We start from the raw sequence: 18,983 nt of genomic DNA, 5'->3' as shown, positions 1-18,983 counted from the left end.
GTGTTGAAATCAGTTCTCTTGGAATCTTTTATCGTCAAATGAGTATAAGTTCTGGAGATGCGGTGGAGGAGATACCGCTAGAAATTGAAGATTACTCTTGTAACACGTGTTTTGAAGATATTGTGGGAGAGATTGAACGTTATCTCGTGGAGGAGTTCCGTATACGACCAGAACTTCAGCGTTTTCTTTCAAAGGAGTCTCAGGAGAGAAATAACTTTAATATTGACACTAGTAGTGAGTTGGTTTTGGGGCGTAACTTCATAGTGGGTCGTCGCAGTGGTTATAGTAAAGAAGAGAATTCAGAGAATGAGGGTATTGCAGTGGAGATTCATGTTTATGGTTCAAAACAAAGTGAACAGGAACAGCATCCGATATTTCGTCTTTTTTCACTGCCTATTTTTTTTCTAGCACGTAGTACCACAACCGTATCATCATATAACTCCAGTGAATCATCTTACTATCTCTCTCTTCTCACAACTGCGGTGAGTCGTGTGATGCGGGGTCATTTATCACTACACTTTGACAAGGATCCCGCAGCCATTCCATCACCTTTTTTTTACGCTAATGGAACAGCTCCATGCTTTGTTTCTATTGGAGATCACTATGAATTAGCCTTTACTGGTGTAGCTCCACCATGTATGGTAACAGAATGGGAGAGTAACAATAGTGAATATGATAAATTACAACAACTTATTTCTCAACCTGTAGTGAAGTGTAGATTTCATTGTAGGGCATATCCACATCCACCACAGTGGTGCCAACATGTTGCCGATTATCTTGATATATTTCAGTTACAAATTGGTCCACAAAGTCGTATTTGTACAGATGTTTTTGATGGGATATCTGTATCACTTCGACGAACCTTTCGATTAAAACTACCACGACGATTTTCACCCTATCATGTAGAGGAATTAAAGCAAAATGTCGGTGGTAAGGGAAATACATTAACTTGGGATGAAATTTTACAATTTGAAAATGAAATTATGTTGCTTTCTGCTGGTCCAACAACTTTTCCTTTTGGTACCGGTACTGCACCGTTACGTGGTGTTTTGTTTTCTTTTCAGTGGAATCAATTGCATGACACAGAGGTACATGATGATGGAAAGAGAAATTCTAATCTAAATCCTTTTGTATCAGCTGGGGTGAAAACACAGAATAAATTAACGATTAAAGCCCTAGCAATACCAAAAAAAGAATGTGAATTGAATCATACAGCGTGTAAAAGTCTTTCAGAGTATGCATATATGGTGGTTGAAGATATTTTCTCTGAAAATCAATTGAGGCCAGTAACAAATGTATCACCAACTCTTGATGACATGGCAAATGAGATAACATATGGTCATCCTCTAAGTGTATCAGGTCAAATGACTCTTATTAAAAGATTAAAAAATGATGATGAGGGAAAAACAAACTATAATAATAATAATAATAATAATAATAATAATAATAATAATAATAATAATAATAATAATACTGATATTCGTAAAGTGTATTTTCCTGGTTCTCTTTTATGCCGTTTCTCCTATATTTGTGCTACTCGTTTGGATTTGGCAGGAGATGTATATGCTCTGTGGATGTTAGTTGTCGGTCGTCTTAGGGATCTTCTTGAAGGAGGAGGTGAAAGAAACCATTCATTGCAGCAACTCATTGATACTATTGGTATACCACCTGTTGAAGAAATCGATCATGGTCTTCCATTAATTGTTCAAAAGTTTCAACTCTTGTCTTATTGTGCTAGAAGGATGTTACGTGAAAATACAGTCCCTGCCTCTTCTTGCTTTACTACAGCTACTACTACTACTACTACTACTACTACTACTACTACTAATAATAATAATAATAATAATAATAATAATAATAATAATACTGATAGTGGTAACCGTGGCAATAGTAATACTTCTCATACTCGTTTAAAACAGTCAGCTGACGGTTGGGATGAAGATACGGATGAATTATTCTCATGTGAAACGGGTGATTCAAACATAGAGACTCGTGATTCTTCAAGTGAAGGTGTTACAAATATGAAAAAACGACTTATTACTAATGGTGAACCGCTAGTGGAACCACAGGCCCTTCCTACTCCACCATGCACATCAGATGTTCTATTACGAGAGGCACAAGAATTGCAGAATCTCGGTACTGCTTCTGTAGGACAGCAAATGCGTGCATGGATGCAAAGTGAAGGACTTTTTAACGACATGTGTCTTTTCCTTTATGCTAATAGGGCACATGAAGGACGTGTAGTTCGATTTCCAGACTTTGTTCAATGGCACAGTCCACGTGACTTTATTCCTCCTACAGATGATTCAGAATATAATACAGGAAATGTAGAGGAGGATGATATGTACTTATCAGAGAGAATGCGACGTAATTCTGGTAGTGGATCATCTAATCTTTGGTGGCCACTCTGGAGTAAAGCTATTCCACGATCTCCAGAAGAAATTATGGCCTTATCATTTGTTCCACATGAACAGGCAAGACTTATTATTAGATGGATGGAAAAAGATCTTACCCCAAATACCCTTCTTCTTGAAACAATTCATGCAAACTTTGCTAATTCACTTCATCGTATTCTTTCCCATCGTTGTGTTGAAAATAATCATGCAATTAGAGCGTATGCGATAAAAAAAGGGGAGGCTATCGCTACTGCCCTTAGAGGTATTTCACAGCTTGAAGATTCCTGCATAGACCTTGAAGATATACGAACCACGTATTCTATGACTATTCGTCAAATTGGGGAACTTGAGACATCTTTGTGTGCCGCCTTAACGATTGAACGTTTATTGGGTACTGTACAACAACCCGGTGATAGACTATCTACTCAAGAGTTGTGTACGACAATGGGAAAATTCGCTGCCGCCCTTTCATCCCCAAGTGAAAAACAAAATGATCCCACAGGACTTACATTACGTGAAGCATTTTTAACGTGGGATTTATGGCATCGGGGTGGTATTGCAGAACGTTTCCCGGAAAGTGATCAAAAACCCATTTCGATGCTATTAAGGGCCACATGCATGGCAGAGAGACCTCTCAACACCACAGCATGCTTTCAACAAATGACTGCTGAAACAGATGATTCAGATGGATTTCGCATGGCCCTAGCATTATCAGAAGAGGTTTTGTAGAAAGGTTTGTTTGTTTGGATTTGGAATATTTCGGTATATCTGCCTCAAAAACTTACCTGCTATATATTGTTTCCTCTTTTTTTTTGTTTCTTTGCTTGTTTGTTGCATTGCTTATTACTTTGTTCCTGATATAGACCGACTTGGTTTCCTATCCTTATCCTTTTGATAGTACACAAATTCTTTGGGATTTTTCTTTGTTTCTTTGTTTGTTTTTCCCCTTCTCCCCTGTACCACTTGGGTTGCTGTTTTTGTTTTTGTATTGTTAATTATTTTTATTTCCATGTATTTTCTTTTTTCTCTTTCTTTGTTTGGTTTCTTTTTTTTTGTCTGTCTTCGCTTTCGATTCTTTATATTATCAATTTGTAGATGAGTGACATTGCATTCTGTGCTGCGCTTGCGTGCGGACTCGTTGGTTCATTTTATCTTTGGCCGAATGAGCGTCGTTTTGCTCTCTTGTGTCTAAAAGATCTTAAAAAGGCATCGGAATATGGACCTCAATTTGTTGATCGCGACGATCATTCTGTAGTTCAAAAGAGACTTGTCTCGTTCCTTACCTGTACATTTTTAAACGTATTATTACTAGAGTATATTTGGCGAAATGAAGCAGATGATAAGAGAGTAATATGGGGTAGTGTTTTTGTTTATCATCTTTTATGTTCAGAAGGAACTTTTGGGGGATCAATAAAGGTTGTTTTGGGAAGTTTTATAGGAACACTGGCTTTATTTAGTGGTGTTATTTTTGAACGCGGTGGTATATGTTGGCATTATTTTAGAGAAGATCCGATATTAGTTTTAAGAAGCATTATATGCCCCTTTGGAGAAGAATTATTGTTTCGAGCAACTTTTTTGAATTTGTTACAACACCGTCGTTCAGTATCTTCATCCATCATTCTCTCCTCTGTGATATTCACATTTTCTCATACCCATCTCGTATTTTCACTTGTCACAGATGAATACCGTAATAGAATCATGTCAGGTGAAACCAAACCGAGTATAATAACATGTTGGGGTCGAGCGGTGCAAAAACTCTGTGTTCTCTTCCTTTGTACTTTTGCGTGTGGATTGCTTTGTGGATATTACTTCACAACTATATGCAGAAATAATATTTTGGCCGTTTTCCTTTCGCACCTCCTCTGTAACCTGATGGGTCCCCCAACGTTGGCTTTTATGCAGGAGACTTCAAGGAAGAAACGCTTTACAGGCGTCATTGCCTACGGCGGTGGAATAATGGGTTGGGTAGCAATAGTTTCCTCCTTGAAGAGTTGGTAAAATGCATTGAAGCGATCATTTGCTGGTTTTTTTAAGTATTCATTTCTCTGACGGAAATACAAATCCCGTGACTTTTTTCATATTTTATCATTACAGATTTGTTTGCAAAGGATAGGTTGTTCTTTTTTTTTTTTCGTTTTTTGACGATGCCATCGGGGAGTAGTTTTCGCGAGGAAGCCGAATAATTTGCAAGGGAATTGGCAACCCGCCGCGGCGGATCCCGCGCGCAAAAGCAGCGGAATTCTTAAAATTGAAGAAATTCCCACTGGTTTTGCCAATTTGGGGTGGGTGAAAAGAAGAAAAAAGAAAAACAAGATTCGGAGAATTTTAGGCCCCCTCTCCGCCTCTATAAAGCGTCCGGCGGCGGCCCGGACGTAGCAACACAACAACACAGAAGCTATGAACGCACAAAACATGAATCACAACCAATAAAACAGCAAATTAGCACAGGGGCAACTGTCGTAGAGGCCGCCCGCTTCGGCCGCAGAACCGCCACCCAACCAAAGTCATGACAGGCGGCGGCGGCGACGCCACCGGGCCGGCACAACCCAAAACACCGGAACAACCCGCCACCTGCAACAGCTAGCTTGTGTGCAAAAATGTGCCCCGACACCACCGAAAAGAGACCCGATAGCGCACAGCGGCGGCAAACGCACGGCACTCGCCAAACCGAAAATTCCCCCGGAGCGCGGGCCCGGCCAAAGAGGGAAGGTGTTCTTATGGGGGAAGGTGTTCTTGTGGGGAAAGTCTCCTTATGGGGGAAGGTGTTCTTATGGGGGAAGTGTCCTTATGGGGGAAGGTGCTCGTGTGGTAATTGCCGTTTTCTGTGCGTGGCAGTCCTCGTTGAAAGGCGGTTCTCTTCTTTAGGGGGTTCCCCTTGCACGCCGCGCACCCCATCGCCAGTGTTCAGCTACAATCCTGGAGGGACGTGGGGCGCGCGTTGCATGTTCAAGACGAGGTTTTCTCGGATGCCCTTGACCCACGGTTGTGTGTGTGCTGCCCACGGCTCGGGCGCAATGACGCGAGACGGATGCCGGGAATGTAAGGGGAAGGAAGGGGTTGCGCCATCGCCCTCCTTCCAAGACGGCGGTGGGGTCACATCTTCTCCCGTCGCCGCCCCGTCTTTTCCGCCAAGACGCCAGCGATGTCGAGGCCACAGCGTCGTCTGCTTCATCACCGTCGCGGGGAAAAAAGTAAAGGGCGAAACCCGACAACGAGCCCCACGACGAGCGGCTCGCGCCTCGTGCAGACTGGTTGCCGGGTTTCATCCTTTCCCCTCTCCTTCTCACCTCCTTTCTATCTCTCTCAAGTTCAAAGTCCCTGAGCATGATATTTCAGGCCTCAAGGTTCAGCGCCTCGGGACGTAAAGTGCCCCTCGAGCCCCGCCGAAGCGAAGCATGCCGCTCATGCCAGCCCATGCATGTTCTCTCGTTTGGAGAGGGACGCAAAAAGTGGTTGTGTTTTTGTGTTGGCGTGTTGCTGTGTGACGTGCATGTTTGGAGCGCATGCCGCGCCGCAACTGTCGTCGGACAGGAATTTCGACCAGGCCAACGCGATCGCGTTTGGAGTGCGATCCCGTTCAGGATGAGCCTCCAGGCGTGCTTGTATATAGGTGCCCCACGCCGCCGTGAGCCTTCGCGTTTGGAATGCCCTTCCCCCGAATGCAAGAGTTGAACGCTGAGCGTGAGCCGCGCAAAACAGGACGGGATGCGAGTTTGCGTGGAAGAGAGGAAAGAAAGGAGTCACGGTGTGTGAGGGGAAGAAGTGTGGCATGTCAGTCCCGTGCCTGTGTTGGGTGGCTTGGCGCAAAGAGGTCCGAGAATCACGTTGTGGTCAATGCAAATGCCTCGATGGTTCACATCACATTCCCAAAAACACACAGTGATAGAGAGAGAAAGAGAAAGTGGCGGGGAGGCACGGCACACCAACCATAACAACCGCACACGTTAACTGCAGCCCAATCAGCAACAACAGAAAAAAACAAGGAGAAGTGCAAACACACCACAGAGTCAGAGCAGAATCAAACTATAAACATGGCTCCATGCTCTCTTCGCCCAGCCCCTCACCATCGCTTCGCCAGATTGCAACTCACAACAGAGGGAATCCCAGCAAACCACTCATGTGCGGCCCCAATCACACAACAACGCAAAGGAACCGCACCTTCACTCCAGCCCCTCAAACACGCGGCGGGAGATATCGCCACACCGACAGTTAGCGCACCGCAAACACATCAGCGTCCAGCAGAAACACACCAACCACCGAGAATCCGCAGCGGCGCGGTCCAGCAACACAGAGTTTCCATCTCACCCACATGCCCATGCCAGAGAGGCACTAAGGCATACACTAAAACCCTACACTGAGTCACACACCTGCAGAGAGGAACAGAAAACACAAGAGCAACGGAAAAAAGAAAAACAGGATATCAACGGCACACAATAACACACCAATCACGGCTGACACTCCCAATTAGAACAGCATTCACCCACACCAATCAAAACATTGCATCAATACGCACCCCAAAAAGAAAAAAACAGACCCATTACGTGAAGCCGAAGCGGAGCAGTCTCAGTCCCTCCCCGCAGGCTGCAGTCACTCAAGCAAACCACACAACACACTACACCACAAGGGCAGAGAAATATGCTCGCGGTCATGCCGTGAGTGACACCACCAACAGAGAGAGAAGGCGAGAGCAAAGAAATGTGTTTTCATTACGTGGGCGGTGCGAGGAGAAACCCCAACACACACACAAGGACACACATAGGAAGGGCACTCTCAAACACCCACAACCCACCAATATTTTTACCAAAATAAAAATGTAAAGAAAAAAGAGAGAGTGACTGCGTGAGGCAGACACAATAATAGAGCAAAAATGAAAAAGAACCAAAAGAAATTCATGACTTAATGTGGCTGTGATGCCTGAAGACAGACACATCCACTTTATGTTTCATAACGAGTATTTATTATATGGTAAAAGTATAGTGACCAATTATTCAGTGTTTGCATAGCCTGCAGCCTGCAATTAGCAATAAAAAAGAGATTATCACACAAAACCCAACACACACAAGGTGCATGGGGAAACGCAAAAGAGACACACACAGTGCAAATTAATTATGAAAAGAAAACACACACAAAAAGAAAGAAGGGAAGAGTGTATAAAAGAATTGTTCTGCAGAGAACTGCGTGTCTGTACTGATGCACGGTGCGGGAAAACACAAAGCACCACGCCCATTGGTTGGCTTGAGGAGCACACCACCATATGCAGCAGAACAGACACGCACACACAGCACCACACAAGGGGAAAACAAAACAATAAAAACAAAGAAAATGAAAAGAAAGCCGTGATCATCATGCGAACATGTTCAGGAGAGAACACAATTCCCTGCAGTTGGTGTGTGTGCCTTTCGTACAGGGCGAGCAATGGGAATGATGCACACACATGATGACAGTCCACACACAGAGAAGGAAGGTTATTACTGTGTGCGTGTTTGTGTGTCTTGAACTCCCTGCCATTCTTCACATTTCAGTCACAGCAATTAAAACACATTGGGGATTCTATCCCATTCCCATGGGTAAAAGCAAAAATTAGTAACATTACGGAACACACACACATCACCAGGCACACGCAGTGAACAGCGGGAAAACAGAACCCAGATAATGCGAACAAAGAAACAGAACACTCCATCACAAAAAAGATGGTTTGTCGTCTGGTGAGCGCCATAGGGAATGCAATAGATGTATCCATTTACAAACAAGCAAGAGATTTATCGCACTGGGAAAGAAGAAAAATTTCAAGATCCATTAAAAAGAAAAGTGACCTCACAATGCACACCCATGTCCAGTCGAACAAAGGTTAACACTGTGCGGCTGTGTGTCATGGAAACACCGATCAGCACACAAGAGTGCAACCCAACACACACAGCAGAACAAGAAGCAACAAGGGACTGTGCAATAATGCAGGACTGCTGCTGCCATCCTTATTTTTTTCCTTGGTCTTATTCACCGCCTCCCCTGCAAATTGTTCCGCTTTCTCCCCAGCCTTTCTCTCGGCTTCCTCTGCCAACGTTTTTGTCTCTTCTTCTTTGGCCTTTCCTGCCTTTTCTTCCTCTGTGGCCTTTCTCGATTTTTCTTCCGCTGTTTTTCTTTCCTCTTCCGTTTTCCTTTTCTCCTCAGCCGCTCTCTTTTGTGCTTCAGCCATTCTCACTCTTTTCTCCTCAGCCGCTCGCTCTGTCTCATCCTTTTCGCTTTTCATACTTCCTTCGGCCTGTATCGCCTCTGCAATGCGCCGCCTCTCTTCTAGTTTTTTCTTTACTTCCTCAAGGGCAACTGCTTCTCGTCCCACTGCAATTTCCACAAATCCCTTTAGTTTTCCTTCAGTGGTTCCCCTTAATTCTGCCTCCTTTTTCAGATCGCGCGGCATCACTGTACCATCCGACTTCGTCTTTGGCATTCCCGTAATCTGCCTTAGATCCTCTTTACTGGTGTTTACGATCTCCTCGATTTTATTTTGCGTTTCCAGAACCTTGCCGTTCGCTACCGACAGGCTTCCTTTGAGTTCGCTCTTCACATTTTCAAGCTCTGACACCGCTTCTTTCAACGCCTTAACCGCATCCGAGCGGATGTTGCGGCCATCAAACAAGGCCTTGGAAATTTCTGCTCTTACTTCATTCAGTTCTTTCCGTATTTTAGTACTGTTCTGTACGAGGAGTACGCAGGTCTCGTTTTTGTGCATTGATTCTCCTTTTCCCATATAACTCTGTAGCCCTTGTTGCAACATTTCAAGTCGGTCCAAGACATTTTCAACGTTACCTTGGGAAACGAAGCAAGCCATATTCGCGTACTTTGTGACTGCGACTTTGTACGCCGTCCCACTGACTGCGTCATCAGTCGAATCTAATGTCTCTTGCGCTTCTTGCAGCAGTTTTTCAATACCAGAGCTATCGCCATTCCTAAAATTCTTAACACGCTGCCCCGCCTCCTTGGTTTTCTGCAACGCATTTTTTGCGATCAAGGTATTTTTTTCACAGAGTTCCGTCTCTTCCCTCAAAACAGATAAACAACTCTTTCCCTCCGCAAGCATCTCATATGCTCTGCCCAACTCCATTTTTAATGTATCTGCCGCCTTCACTGCATCACTTCTATCGTCCGCACTTACCGGACCAAATGCTACTCCCATAGAGCACTGCAGAAGTACCAACAGGCAAACCACACGGCGCAGTTGGACGAGCATCCTTGTTATTCAATTTCACTGTGGGTTGCTTGGGTCTGCGGTAACAAGGAAGAAGAGAAAAAGAGTAGGAGACGCACAGCTAACACACATGGCAGAGAGAAATGGGTGAAGGGCACCACAAACACAGAGAGAAACAGGACAACAACAATGGGACTGAAGATGCAACCATGGGAAAACATGGAACCCAGCGTAACGAGCACCACTGGGATACCCTGAAGGCAAATAATTGAGTGAGGTATCCATTTAGAAATAAATCACACACACACACACTCGTTTTGCAGAAAATACCAAAGAAAAAGAAAAAGGAACACACCAACCCCTCACACAAAAAAACCAACAACAAGCACATCCCACGTCACCCACCCATGCTCCACCAGTAAGAGCATCTCTGGCCGCAATGATGCGGCAACAAGAAAACCACTGCTGCCACCCACACTCAGCATTTACTCCCAACTGCAGGAGAAGCACTGGGAACTGACAGAGTGCCGAATAACAAAACAGACACATGGCAGCAGAGTCCATCAAGGGGCAGAGTAGAGGGGTGCTGCACAACCCGCCTCGCCTCCAACTTCTCCTTCCCGTGCCCTCCCAAAAAACAAAAACATACACACATCCTCCACAATGTATATGAGGAGGGTACGATCACATATATACCCCTCAGCACCCCATCTTTCTCCAACATCGAACCCCCATCCCACAGAGTGAACGACACACGGCCAAAGCACAACTCTCTCAAAGCAGCGGTGCCACTCCTGAGACAATTCTTCAGACACAAAAATGGAGGAACACATTCCAAGGGAAAAACCATCAGATGTGCACTGCAACACTGGTTTGTTTTCGCTGCAGAACATGTTGTTGTGCTTCATTAGTTCATCCTTGCTTCTTTCGCGCATGTCCCAAGAAGTAAATTACATCCAGTCCGATTCCCCCAACTCATAGATTCTGCCATGCTGAAATTTGCTTTTTTTTATTCCTCGTGTCTTTATGGGTTTTACCCCAACGGTACGGCTACCAGCTTCTCACCGTAGAGCACCAAGGTTGCTGTCTATGAAGAGCGGCGTTCGAGAGAAAAATCCCTTCGTTTTGTGGGATCCTCAAGCTCTTGTAATATTTATTTTGTTATTTTGGGTTTTTATTATTTGAGTTTTGTTATTTTCAAGTTTTGTTTTATTTTATTGTTATAACCAATCTATGAACAGCAAAACAGTCTACGAGAGATTCTCTGCTCCCACCATCCTTTCCCAGAGCCCGTCGGCCACTTTCCTTTTGTTATTAATTTTTGTTATTTTTGGTTTTTTAGTTAATGATTGGGCCCAAATGATCTCCTCTGTTTTTTGTTGCCTGTTGGGGATCGCGTCAAGCGCCTCTTGAGACTAATCCTGCCAGGGATTCCATAATCGAGCTCGTCGCTGGTCTTAGAGGGGTGTAGAGGCCTTACAGGGTGGAGGAAGGAGGCGTAGGGGTTCTGGACCGCGAAGTCTGCGGTATCGCATAGTTCCGCTCCACTGCCAGAAGGAACTGGGCTAACTGTTTAGAAAAGCACAGCTTCTGGAGAGGGATATCTGTTATAGCATACTTTATTTGCAATGGACGAAGGGCGGGGCAACTCAAGAGATGCAGTGCTGTTTCTTCGCAGCCGGTGCGTTGGCTAGTATGCGCGCGAATATGCTGATACCCGTGTTGCGACATGCGGTGTTGAGTGAGGCCTGATTTGCTCATGCATTGTCTGTTGCATGTGGGGCAAATCAGGGTCGCAAGGTCTCTGATGTTCTCACCCTTGCTTCAGGAGGATTTGGTTGCCCCTTTGGCAGGCATGCCTTCGCCATGGTGAAAATTTCTGCAGCGAATGGTGAGTGAAGGCATGTTGGCGTAGAACTTCTTACACATACCGCACTGAAACTTGCCGCGGTCCTCACGTTCCGCTGGCGACGAGTCTCGCTGACGCTTCTTGTTTCGTGGAAACGTCACCCGTATCGTAATCGGCAATGTCGGAGTTCCAGGTGGGTGTTTTGCCTTTTATGGCACGATAGAGCTCCTATGTTACCGAAATCCCTTAGACAGAATTCACAGCGCAGCGATGCTGGCTGTGGAATTAACTGCGTGCCGGGTGCGTCTTTGCTGGGGTCCTCAGGATGGCGTGCTCGAATGTGGGCTTTGAGGCCTGTTTTAGAGCGCGCTACCATGCCACATTTGTCACGTGGAAATGCCGATCCCTCTGTTATTGGTTCATCTGCTCTTGGGCGATTTCTTTCAGCGGGAGGGCATGTAACATCGTGCATGCACCTGAGGTGGCGAGTTGATTCGTTTTTCTGGGGAAGGTTCGGCAACACAAATGGCATGCAAAGGGATGTTTTTTCTCTGCATGCTCTGATTGGCGAGGTAACGTATTTACCGGAGATGGGGGTCTGGGCGGCGGTGGCTCAGGCGGTATGTCCGGCGGAGGTGCTGCATGGGGAAACTTGAGTTTCCAAAGCGCATCGGCCTTCTTAAAACCATGCGTGTTAACCATGTGAGGCGCCGCGGTGTTCCTGCATGAGTATTGTGCTCCGCACTCTGTGCATGCTGCTGGCTCGGACGCTTTACTCATGGGGTGGTGTCTCTGCGTTGCTTGCGGCTTCGGTTGGGCTGAGTCGTTTGCCTCTTGGGGATTGCACCGTCGACAACCAGGGGGATATGGGGTTGGATTTTCTCAGCAACCACCCATATCGATGCGAGACTCCTGTGCGGAATATTGCAAGTGCTGTTTCTTCTTCTCGTGTTAGTTCGGGGTTGTCTTTGGTGGGGTTCCAGTTCCCTGCGCTTTGCCATCTATGAGAAGGGCGAGGTGTGCCTTCCCCTTGAGTATGCGTTTGGCGTAGGCAATAACATCGGGAATCCAGGCACCATTCCTCTGGGTATGCTCCGCAGCTTTTTTGGCCTCAGCGTCGCATTTTTCGTTCTTCTCTACTCCGCAATGGCCGAAAATAAATTGCAGTCGAATGCGGGCTTTGCGACGTTGCACTTGGAGGATCAGGTTCCATAGTTTACGGAGCATAGGATCCGTAACAGTTAGGGGAGCAGCCTGGAGCGCTTTCAGTAGAGACGGCGAATCTGAGAATACGGAAACTCTGCAGGGTGTTGGGTTTTCTGCCGGTAGTATCGTGAGTAGTTTCCGCAATCCTTCATAAAGTGCTACGGTTTCAGCCGCGTAGCTGCAGGCTAGGGGGTCAGCTCCCCTTTGCGTGGTGCTGAGCAGTTCACCATCCTTGTAAATCATCGCCGCTGCCCAGGATTTGACGCTTTCGCTCAGCGGTAACTTGGTACAAGCGATACTGCTGACAGCACGTCGAAAAGTGCCCCAGGACCTTCTCGGATTAAAGTTTTGCCCCAGCACGACGCGGCTGGCCCAAGCGCTGTGCGACGCCGTAGCTGAAGTTCCAGCGAGTTTTGCAGAAGAAAGAGATCGCTGATCCTTGGCTTCCCCCGAAAATACAGAACGCTGGAACTTGGCGCCGCGTTGGGCCGGCCGGCGCCACCGAGGGATAGCTTATTTACAACTTCCGCCCCAAGAACCCCCAGGAAACCTATACATAAGCGGGGGAAAAAGGCACCATCAAATGCAAGAACCGCACGCTCACACCCACGCGCATGCAACCCCAAACGCCGCCCCAACAGGCGATGCTGGTGAAAATGGGCGTCCATGTTTAACACTTCACCCCAGCGCAACGGGAATTAGAAAATATAACTTTTCTTTGCTTTGCCTCGAACTGGCAAAACCCATGGGCACCGCAGGAATCCTTAACCACTACCCCCTTTTACCGAAAGCCGCGCTTCAAGGGGCCCCCCGCAACGTAGGAAAGGTAGGAAAAGAGATCTTCGTCTAGAAAAGCGGCTTTTTGAAGAAGGCGCCGTCAAAATTAACCATTTTTATCTAATCCGTAGGGAAAGAAAATGATGGCTTGGGAACGCGTCGGTAAAAAAAACTCATGTTGGCGCCCTTCCGCCGCAGAGTCGGGAACCCGCATCGCCGCCCTGACCGCACCCGACGGGAAACACAAGCATTGACCTTTTAAGGTTGTCAATCCGGTTTCTCTTTCCACCGTCGGCAGCCAGCGGTGGAATGGGCAGGATGCTTCCGCCGCCTTTTTTTTTTCCTGTCGGCGTTTTGCCGTTGCGGTGCCGGCGCGGGCCGCTTTTGTCACCGCCAAAGTGGGCCCAAGAACTTCGGAAAGAATTTTGTTTTTGCGGAATGCCTTCCTAAGTATTGCTTTTTGGACAAACCTTGATATATTCTATTGCTCTTTTTTCCGTCCGTTTCTCCGTTTCTCAGGGGGTCTTGCTTTTGGTGGTCGCTTGTCGCCTCGGTGATTTGCCTGTTTTCTTTGCGATCCTTGGCAGATGGGACTTTCTGGATATATATTTGCGTTCGTACTATTTTCTGAAATAGGCGCACCTGCGCGCAATAGCAACGCGCCTTCAGAAACACAAAAATAAGAATGAAAAGTTTTTAACGCTTAAAATGGCCCCATTCATTTAAAGAACTTTATTTCCATTCTCTGGCAGCCGGATTGCTCACAAAAACAGCCTTCCCTTTTTTCCTATAAAGATCACTTTCTGTTTGGGGATTCCGTTGGTGATTAAAAAAAAAGATCTGAGAGCTTCGAGCACCCCGATTGTCAACCAATGGCCCCGCAAACCTGCTTTCTATCAGTATCTAGCTCTTTATTTCCCATCTGGGTTATTATTTTCTTTATTTGGGGAACTCGCATAAGCACCCTAATGCGAATTACTGAAGGGGGCAAAGCGGCCCTGTGTTCCAGATGCTGGGTGTGTTGCTGGGTGTTCTGAGGCTGCTGGCAATTTGCATCGGAAATTATCTGGGAAATTGGGGTTCTGTACCGCCAATTTCTTGGCGCCATTCCTTTGCAACGATGAAAAAAGACCCTGAGCGGAAACGGGGATCTCTGACGCATTGGCGGCTGTTGCTGCTTTGCTGTATCTCGTGGCGTTGGTTTGCCCTTTAATAGCTAAGGGTTGCGCCGGGATTTTGCGTCGCATTCCCCATCCTCCGGTGTTTCGTATACTTTTTGAGGGGGAAGTTTTTTTTACAATGTTTTTTTCTCACGTAGGGAAATTAAAAGGGAATCACAACTCCCATCCACGAGAGTTTATGGCATTTTAATCCACCCCATATGGGGTAGCAGAAACTCCACCCAAAGCAAAGGCGCAAACAAATGTTGGCGTGCGGCCCGTTCCTGCGATCCCCAGCAGCATTCGCACAAGGTTGAAATATGTAAAAGAAACCGCTTCCGATGCACACCCTCAGGACCTTCTCAGATTAAAGTTTTGTACCAACACTTTACGACGTTTGTAGCTTACGAACCAACAAACCCCCCAGAGGACCGCAATGCTAGCCCATGACTTCCCCCTAAGGATACGAGGCAATGGACCTTAGCAGCGCCTTTCGACGTCAAAATGCCTCCAAGGAATAGCATTCCGAAGAACGAATGTGTCAAAAAAATAAATTTTTGATTTTTTTTTTTTTTTTTTTTTTTTTTTTTTGGAAGACACCCCCTTCAAAATAAAGATTGGCTCTTGTGGAAACCACCTCCCTCGAAAATTTCTTGAGTGCTTTTGGTTTCCCTGAAATAAATTCAAGTACTTAACCCTGGAACCACGATAAGGCAGCATCCCATTACCAAGGGTATGTGTATATATAAAAAAGTAAGGTATCAACGCCTGCCTCCAGAACCTCACCCCGCGTAAATGTTTTCGCATCCCACCCATACCACCAAGAGATCCCCGCTCTTTAGTAGACTCTCCCATGATGGAGGATAGTATAAATCAACACAACGATCAGCCTGCCCTTATTGCTCGGCTTAAATGTGAATTATGCGATAAGGTATATGAAACCCAGTGAAGTGGAGCACAGGATCGTTTACGCTGCACTCTCAATGCTGAAACTCTTCATTTTCCGGAATAGTGGACCAAAAAGAAGATCCTATCTTCCTACCCAACCAACTCCTACTACATTAAAAAATTATGCTCCTATGGAAACACTTTATCACATTCTCCATGAAATGCCCTAAAACTTGGAGTAACCTTGCCTATTTGCAATGTGCCAAAAGGCCCGCAAGAAGAAAAATATTTAATGTGGCAGTTTCCTCAGAGCAAGAAGTTATTGACGCTATTGCAAAGGTTATTTGGGCTAGTCGTGAAGGAAAATGGCTACACGCGCAGGTGGGAAAAAAAAAACGGCAGGGTGTGGGTGGGAACTTGGCTTGGGGTTTACTGTGCGCGAAGTCTGGGGTTTAGCGTCGTTCCACTCCACAGCCAAAAGGAACTGGGCCTACCGTTTAGAGAAGCGCAGTTCCTGGAGAGACACCGACCGCCGCAAAGTGCAATCGCAATGGATGAAGAGCGGGGCAACTCGAAAGAATGCAGCACCGTGTTGCGACATGCGGTGTTGAGTGAGCCCCGATTCTCCCGGAGACTTGCGGTTAAATGTGGGGCATATGGACGCCGCAAGGTCTCCTAGTTTCGCCTTTTTGCTTCGGAGGTGCCCGGCGGCCCCTTTGGCAGGCATGCCTTCGCCATGGTGAAAATTTCTGCAGCGAATGGTGAGTGAAGGCATGTTGGCGTAGAACTTCTTACACATACCGCACTGAAACTTGCCGCGGTCCTCACGTTCCGCTGGCGACGAGTCTCGCTGACGCTTCTTGTTTCGTGGAAACGTCACCCGTATCGTAATCGGCAATGTCGGAGTTCCAGGTGGGTGTTTTGCCTTTTTATGGCACGATAGAGCTCCTATGTTACCGAAATCCCTTAGACAGAATTCACAGCGCAGCGATGCTGGCTGTGGAATTAACTGCGTGCCGGGTGCGTCTTTGCTGGGGTCCTCAGGATGGCGTGCTCGAATGTGGGCTTTGAGGCCTGTTTTAGAGCGCGCTACCATGCCACATTTGTCACGTGGAAATGCCGATCCCTCTGTTATTGGTTCATCTGCTCTTGGGCGATTTCTTTCAGCGGGAGGGCATGTAACATCGTGCATGCACCTGAGGTGGCGAGTTGATTCGTTTTTCTGGGGGAAGGTTCGGCAACACAAATGGCATGCAAAGGGATGTTTTTTCTCTGCATGCTCTGATTGGCGAGGTAACGTATTTACCGGAGATGGGGGTCTGGGCGGCGGTGGCTCAGGCGGTATGTCCGGCGGAGGTGCTGCATGGGGAAACTTGAGTTTCCAAAGCGCATCGGCCTTCTTAAAACCATGCGTGTTAACCATGTGAGGCGCCGCGGTGTTCCTGCATGAGTATTGTGCTCCGCACTCTGTGCATGCTGCTGGCTCGGACGCTTTACTCATGGGGTGGTGTCTCTGCGTTGCTTGCGGCTTCGGTTGGGCTGAGTCGTTTGCCTCTTGGGGATTGCACCGTCGACAACCAGGGGGATATGGGGTTGGATTTTTCTCAGCAACCACCCATATCGATGCGAGACTCCTGTGCGGAATATTGCAAGTGCTGTTTCTTCTTCTCGTGTTAGTTCGGGGTTGTCTTTGGTGGGGTTCCAGTTCCCTGCGCTTTGCCATCTATGAGAAGGGCGAGGTGTGCCTTCCCCTTGAGTATGCGTTTGGCGTAGGCAATAACATCGGGAATCCAGGCACCATTCCTCTGGGTATGCTCCGCAGCTTTTTTGGCCTCAGCGTCGCATTTTTCGTTCTTCTCTACTCCGCAATGGCCGAAAATAAATTGCAGTCGAATGCGGGCTTTGCGACGTTGCACTTGGAGGATCAGGTTCCATAGTTTACGGAGCATAGGATCCGTAACAGTTAGGCGAGCAGCCTGGAGCGCTTTCAGTAGGGACAGCGAATCTGAGAATACGGAAGCTCTGCAGGGTGTTGGGTTTTCTGCCGGTAATATCGTGAGTAGTTTCCGCAATCCTTCATAAAGTGCTACGGTTTCAGCCGCGTAGCTGCAGGCTAGGGGGCCAGCTCCCCTTTGCGTGGTGCTAAGCAGTTCACCATCCTTGTAAATCATCGCCGCTGCCCAGGATTTGACACCCAGGAATACCGAGCCATCAGTCCAAATTTCATAATGTGTACGGGGTGGTGGTGTTTCTCCCATGCGGCGGAAATGTCGGGCTATCCAACGCTCAGATGCTTCCTTCTTGCGTCCTTCAGAGTTGTCAGCGGAGACGTTATCCAGTGACGTGAAGAAGCGAGCGCGCTTACCGAAACGCAGTGTCGGTGTTAATAGCGGCAACTCGCGTGGCTCTATATGGAGCGTTGGGTATGTCTTCATTAGGCGCACATAGAATTTTCGGACTGGGTGGTTCAAGTGGTAAACCTGATCAGCGCTTTCTTTCAGGGATCCACCCCTTGTCTGGCATAGTAAGAAGTGTTTGAGGCTCCGTATCATGGCTGTCATTTCTAGTGGTAGAAGACGGGCTTCTCGTAGTGCGTCGTCGGAGCGACATCTAAATGGGATTCCTGCTATGGTTCGACAAGCTTTGTTTTGGCCTGCTGCTAATTGTTGGCGGCGTGTGGGTGAAGCATCCCAGTACCAGACCTCAAATCCATATGGCTTCTGGGCTTGAACTAGGGCTAGATAAAAAGTGCGCAAAACATCCCGTTTTGGGTCCCATGCGGCGGACGAGATTGCAGCGAGCTACAACAAACAAAAATTCATGCTTTGCCTCGTCTGTACTGCATGGAAGGGCACTCCGCGATGGTGTTGGAATGTAATTCCGAGAAGTTTTGGAGCTTTCTCTAGACCGACAGGGGTGCCGCATAGTTCAAGGGAAAGGGGGTTTTGGTCCAATGATCCTAAGAGGGTGTATTTCGTTTTGCCTGCGTTTACTTCCATGAAGTAGCTCTTGGACCATCCATCAACCACATTTATTCCGCTTTGTAGCACATTGTTGATGACGTCTCTGTTCCCATGCCGTGTTGCCAGCGTGAGTTCATCAGCAAAAAAGCCGTGGTACAGAAGAGGAGCTTGAGATAACCTTTTGCTTAGAGTGTTCATTGCTATAATGAACATAAGCGGGCCTAGGACCGTTCCTTGCGGTACGCCGCGGTGGAAATAGCATTAGTGGTGAGGATTTTCCTTGGACTCGTACTTTAGCCCGACGTCCTTTTAAAAATGGGGCTGACCATCGGATGATGTGGGGTGGGAGCTCCATCTCTCGCATCGCAATAACGATTCGGTCGTGATCTACAGTATCGAAGGCCTTGGCGTAATCAACGAATACGGCACCTTTGCGCGAGTCATACGAAGCTCTCTTTGAGGGCTGCGCGCAGGTGTAGTAATTGGCCCAGTGTGGAGTGGCCAGGCCTGAACCCGGATTGTTGTGGGGTCAGCTTGGATTCAATAACATCTCGAATGCGG

At 47.1% G+C, this 18,983-nt stretch overlaps 11 protein-coding genes across 13 annotated transcripts; 6 read left to right on the top strand and 5 right to left on the bottom strand.

The window, feature by feature from the left end:
• Positions 1–38: 38 nt before the first annotated feature.
• LSM04_006479 (Rab3 GTPase-activating protein catalytic subunit) lies at positions 39–3,125 on the top strand (the record flags this gene model as incomplete). Its single annotated transcript, XM_067331575.1, has 1 exon — positions 39–3,125. One exon carries the CDS (start codon positions 39–41, stop codon positions 3,123–3,125), a length of 3,087 nt encoding a protein of 1,028 aa, XP_067193149.1.
• Positions 3,126–3,491: 366 nt separating this feature from the next.
• On the top strand, positions 3,492–4,394 carry LSM04_001759 (CAAX prenyl protease 2; the record flags this gene model as incomplete). Its single annotated transcript, XM_067331572.1, has 1 exon — positions 3,492–4,394. The coding sequence occupies one exon, from the start codon at positions 3,492–3,494 to the stop codon at positions 4,392–4,394; it is 903 nt and encodes a 300-aa protein (XP_067193032.1).
• An 863-nt stretch (positions 4,395–5,257) lies between these two features.
• LSM04_001252 (uncharacterized protein) lies at positions 5,258–5,662 on the bottom strand (the record flags this gene model as incomplete). Its single annotated transcript, XM_067331571.1, has 1 exon — positions 5,258–5,662. The coding sequence occupies one exon, from the start codon at positions 5,660–5,662 to the stop codon at positions 5,258–5,260; it is 405 nt and encodes a 134-aa protein (XP_067193016.1).
• Positions 5,663–5,720: 58 nt separating this feature from the next.
• On the top strand, positions 5,721–6,754 carry LSM04_002612 (uncharacterized protein; the record flags this gene model as incomplete). Of its 2 annotated transcripts, none has more annotated exons than XM_067331569.1 (2): positions 5,721–6,033; positions 6,369–6,754. In XM_067331569.1, 2 exons carry the CDS (start codon positions 5,721–5,723, stop codon positions 6,752–6,754), a joined length of 699 nt encoding a protein of 232 aa, XP_067193044.1. The 2 variants fall into 2 exon arrangements, with proteins under 2 accessions (XP_067193044.1, XP_067193045.1); XM_067331570.1 differs by lacking the exon at positions 6,369–6,754 and having other exon boundaries at positions 5,721–5,954; positions 6,007–6,075.
• A 1,526-nt stretch (positions 6,755–8,280) lies between these two features.
• LSM04_000972 (uncharacterized protein) lies at positions 8,281–9,621 on the bottom strand (the record flags this gene model as incomplete). The annotated part of the gene is made up of 1 exon (XM_067331568.1): positions 8,281–9,621. The coding sequence occupies one exon, from the start codon at positions 9,619–9,621 to the stop codon at positions 8,281–8,283; it is 1,341 nt and encodes a 446-aa protein (XP_067193011.1).
• A 1,356-nt stretch (positions 9,622–10,977) lies between these two features.
• On the bottom strand, positions 10,978–11,340 carry LSM04_002269 (uncharacterized protein; the record flags this gene model as incomplete). Its single annotated transcript, XM_067331567.1, has 2 exons — positions 10,978–11,023; positions 11,093–11,340. 2 exons carry the CDS (start codon positions 11,338–11,340, stop codon positions 10,978–10,980), a joined length of 294 nt encoding a protein of 97 aa, XP_067193037.1.
• Positions 11,341–11,354: 14 nt separating this feature from the next.
• On the top strand, positions 11,355–12,084 carry LSM04_009184 (uncharacterized protein; the record flags this gene model as incomplete). Its single annotated transcript, XM_067331566.1, has 2 exons — positions 11,355–11,379; positions 11,495–12,084. The coding sequence occupies 2 exons, from the start codon at positions 11,355–11,357 to the stop codon at positions 12,082–12,084; spliced, it is 615 nt and encodes a 204-aa protein (XP_067193213.1).
• Positions 12,085–12,379: 295 nt separating this feature from the next.
• On the bottom strand, positions 12,380–13,302 carry LSM04_000639 (Ribonuclease H domain; the record flags this gene model as incomplete). The annotated part of the gene is made up of 2 exons (XM_067331564.1): positions 12,380–13,077; positions 13,191–13,302. The coding sequence occupies 2 exons, from the start codon at positions 13,300–13,302 to the stop codon at positions 12,380–12,382; spliced, it is 810 nt and encodes a 269-aa protein (XP_067193006.1).
• LSM04_002554 (uncharacterized protein) lies at positions 13,218–13,484 on the top strand (the record flags this gene model as incomplete). Its single annotated transcript, XM_067331565.1, has 1 exon — positions 13,218–13,484. One exon carries the CDS (start codon positions 13,218–13,220, stop codon positions 13,482–13,484), a length of 267 nt encoding a protein of 88 aa, XP_067193041.1.
• Positions 13,485–13,517: 33 nt separating this feature from the next.
• On the bottom strand, positions 13,518–14,658 carry LSM04_008594 (uncharacterized protein; the record flags this gene model as incomplete). Of its 2 annotated transcripts, XM_067331562.1 has the most annotated exons (2): positions 13,518–13,867; positions 14,391–14,658. In XM_067331562.1, 2 exons carry the CDS (start codon positions 14,656–14,658, stop codon positions 13,518–13,520), a joined length of 618 nt encoding a protein of 205 aa, XP_067193188.1. The 2 variants fall into 2 exon arrangements, with proteins under 2 accessions (XP_067193188.1, XP_067193189.1); XM_067331563.1 differs by lacking the exon at positions 13,518–13,867 and having other exon boundaries at positions 14,377–14,658.
• Positions 14,659–15,642: 984 nt separating this feature from the next.
• Positions 15,643–15,915, top strand: LSM04_000375 (uncharacterized protein; the record flags this gene model as incomplete). Its single annotated transcript, XM_067331561.1, has 1 exon — positions 15,643–15,915. One exon carries the CDS (start codon positions 15,643–15,645, stop codon positions 15,913–15,915), a length of 273 nt encoding a protein of 90 aa, XP_067193000.1.
• Positions 15,916–18,983: the final 3,068 nt, after the last annotated feature.

This window comes from Trypanosoma melophagium (genome assembly GCF_022059095.1).
Source record: "Trypanosoma melophagium isolate St. Kilda chromosome Unknown ctg18segment0, whole genome shotgun sequence".
Classification (NCBI taxonomy): Eukaryota; Euglenozoa; class Kinetoplastea; order Trypanosomatida; family Trypanosomatidae; genus Trypanosoma; species Trypanosoma melophagium.
Note: the sequence above shows the minus strand (reverse complement) of the source record. Positions and strands in the feature narration are given on the sequence as shown.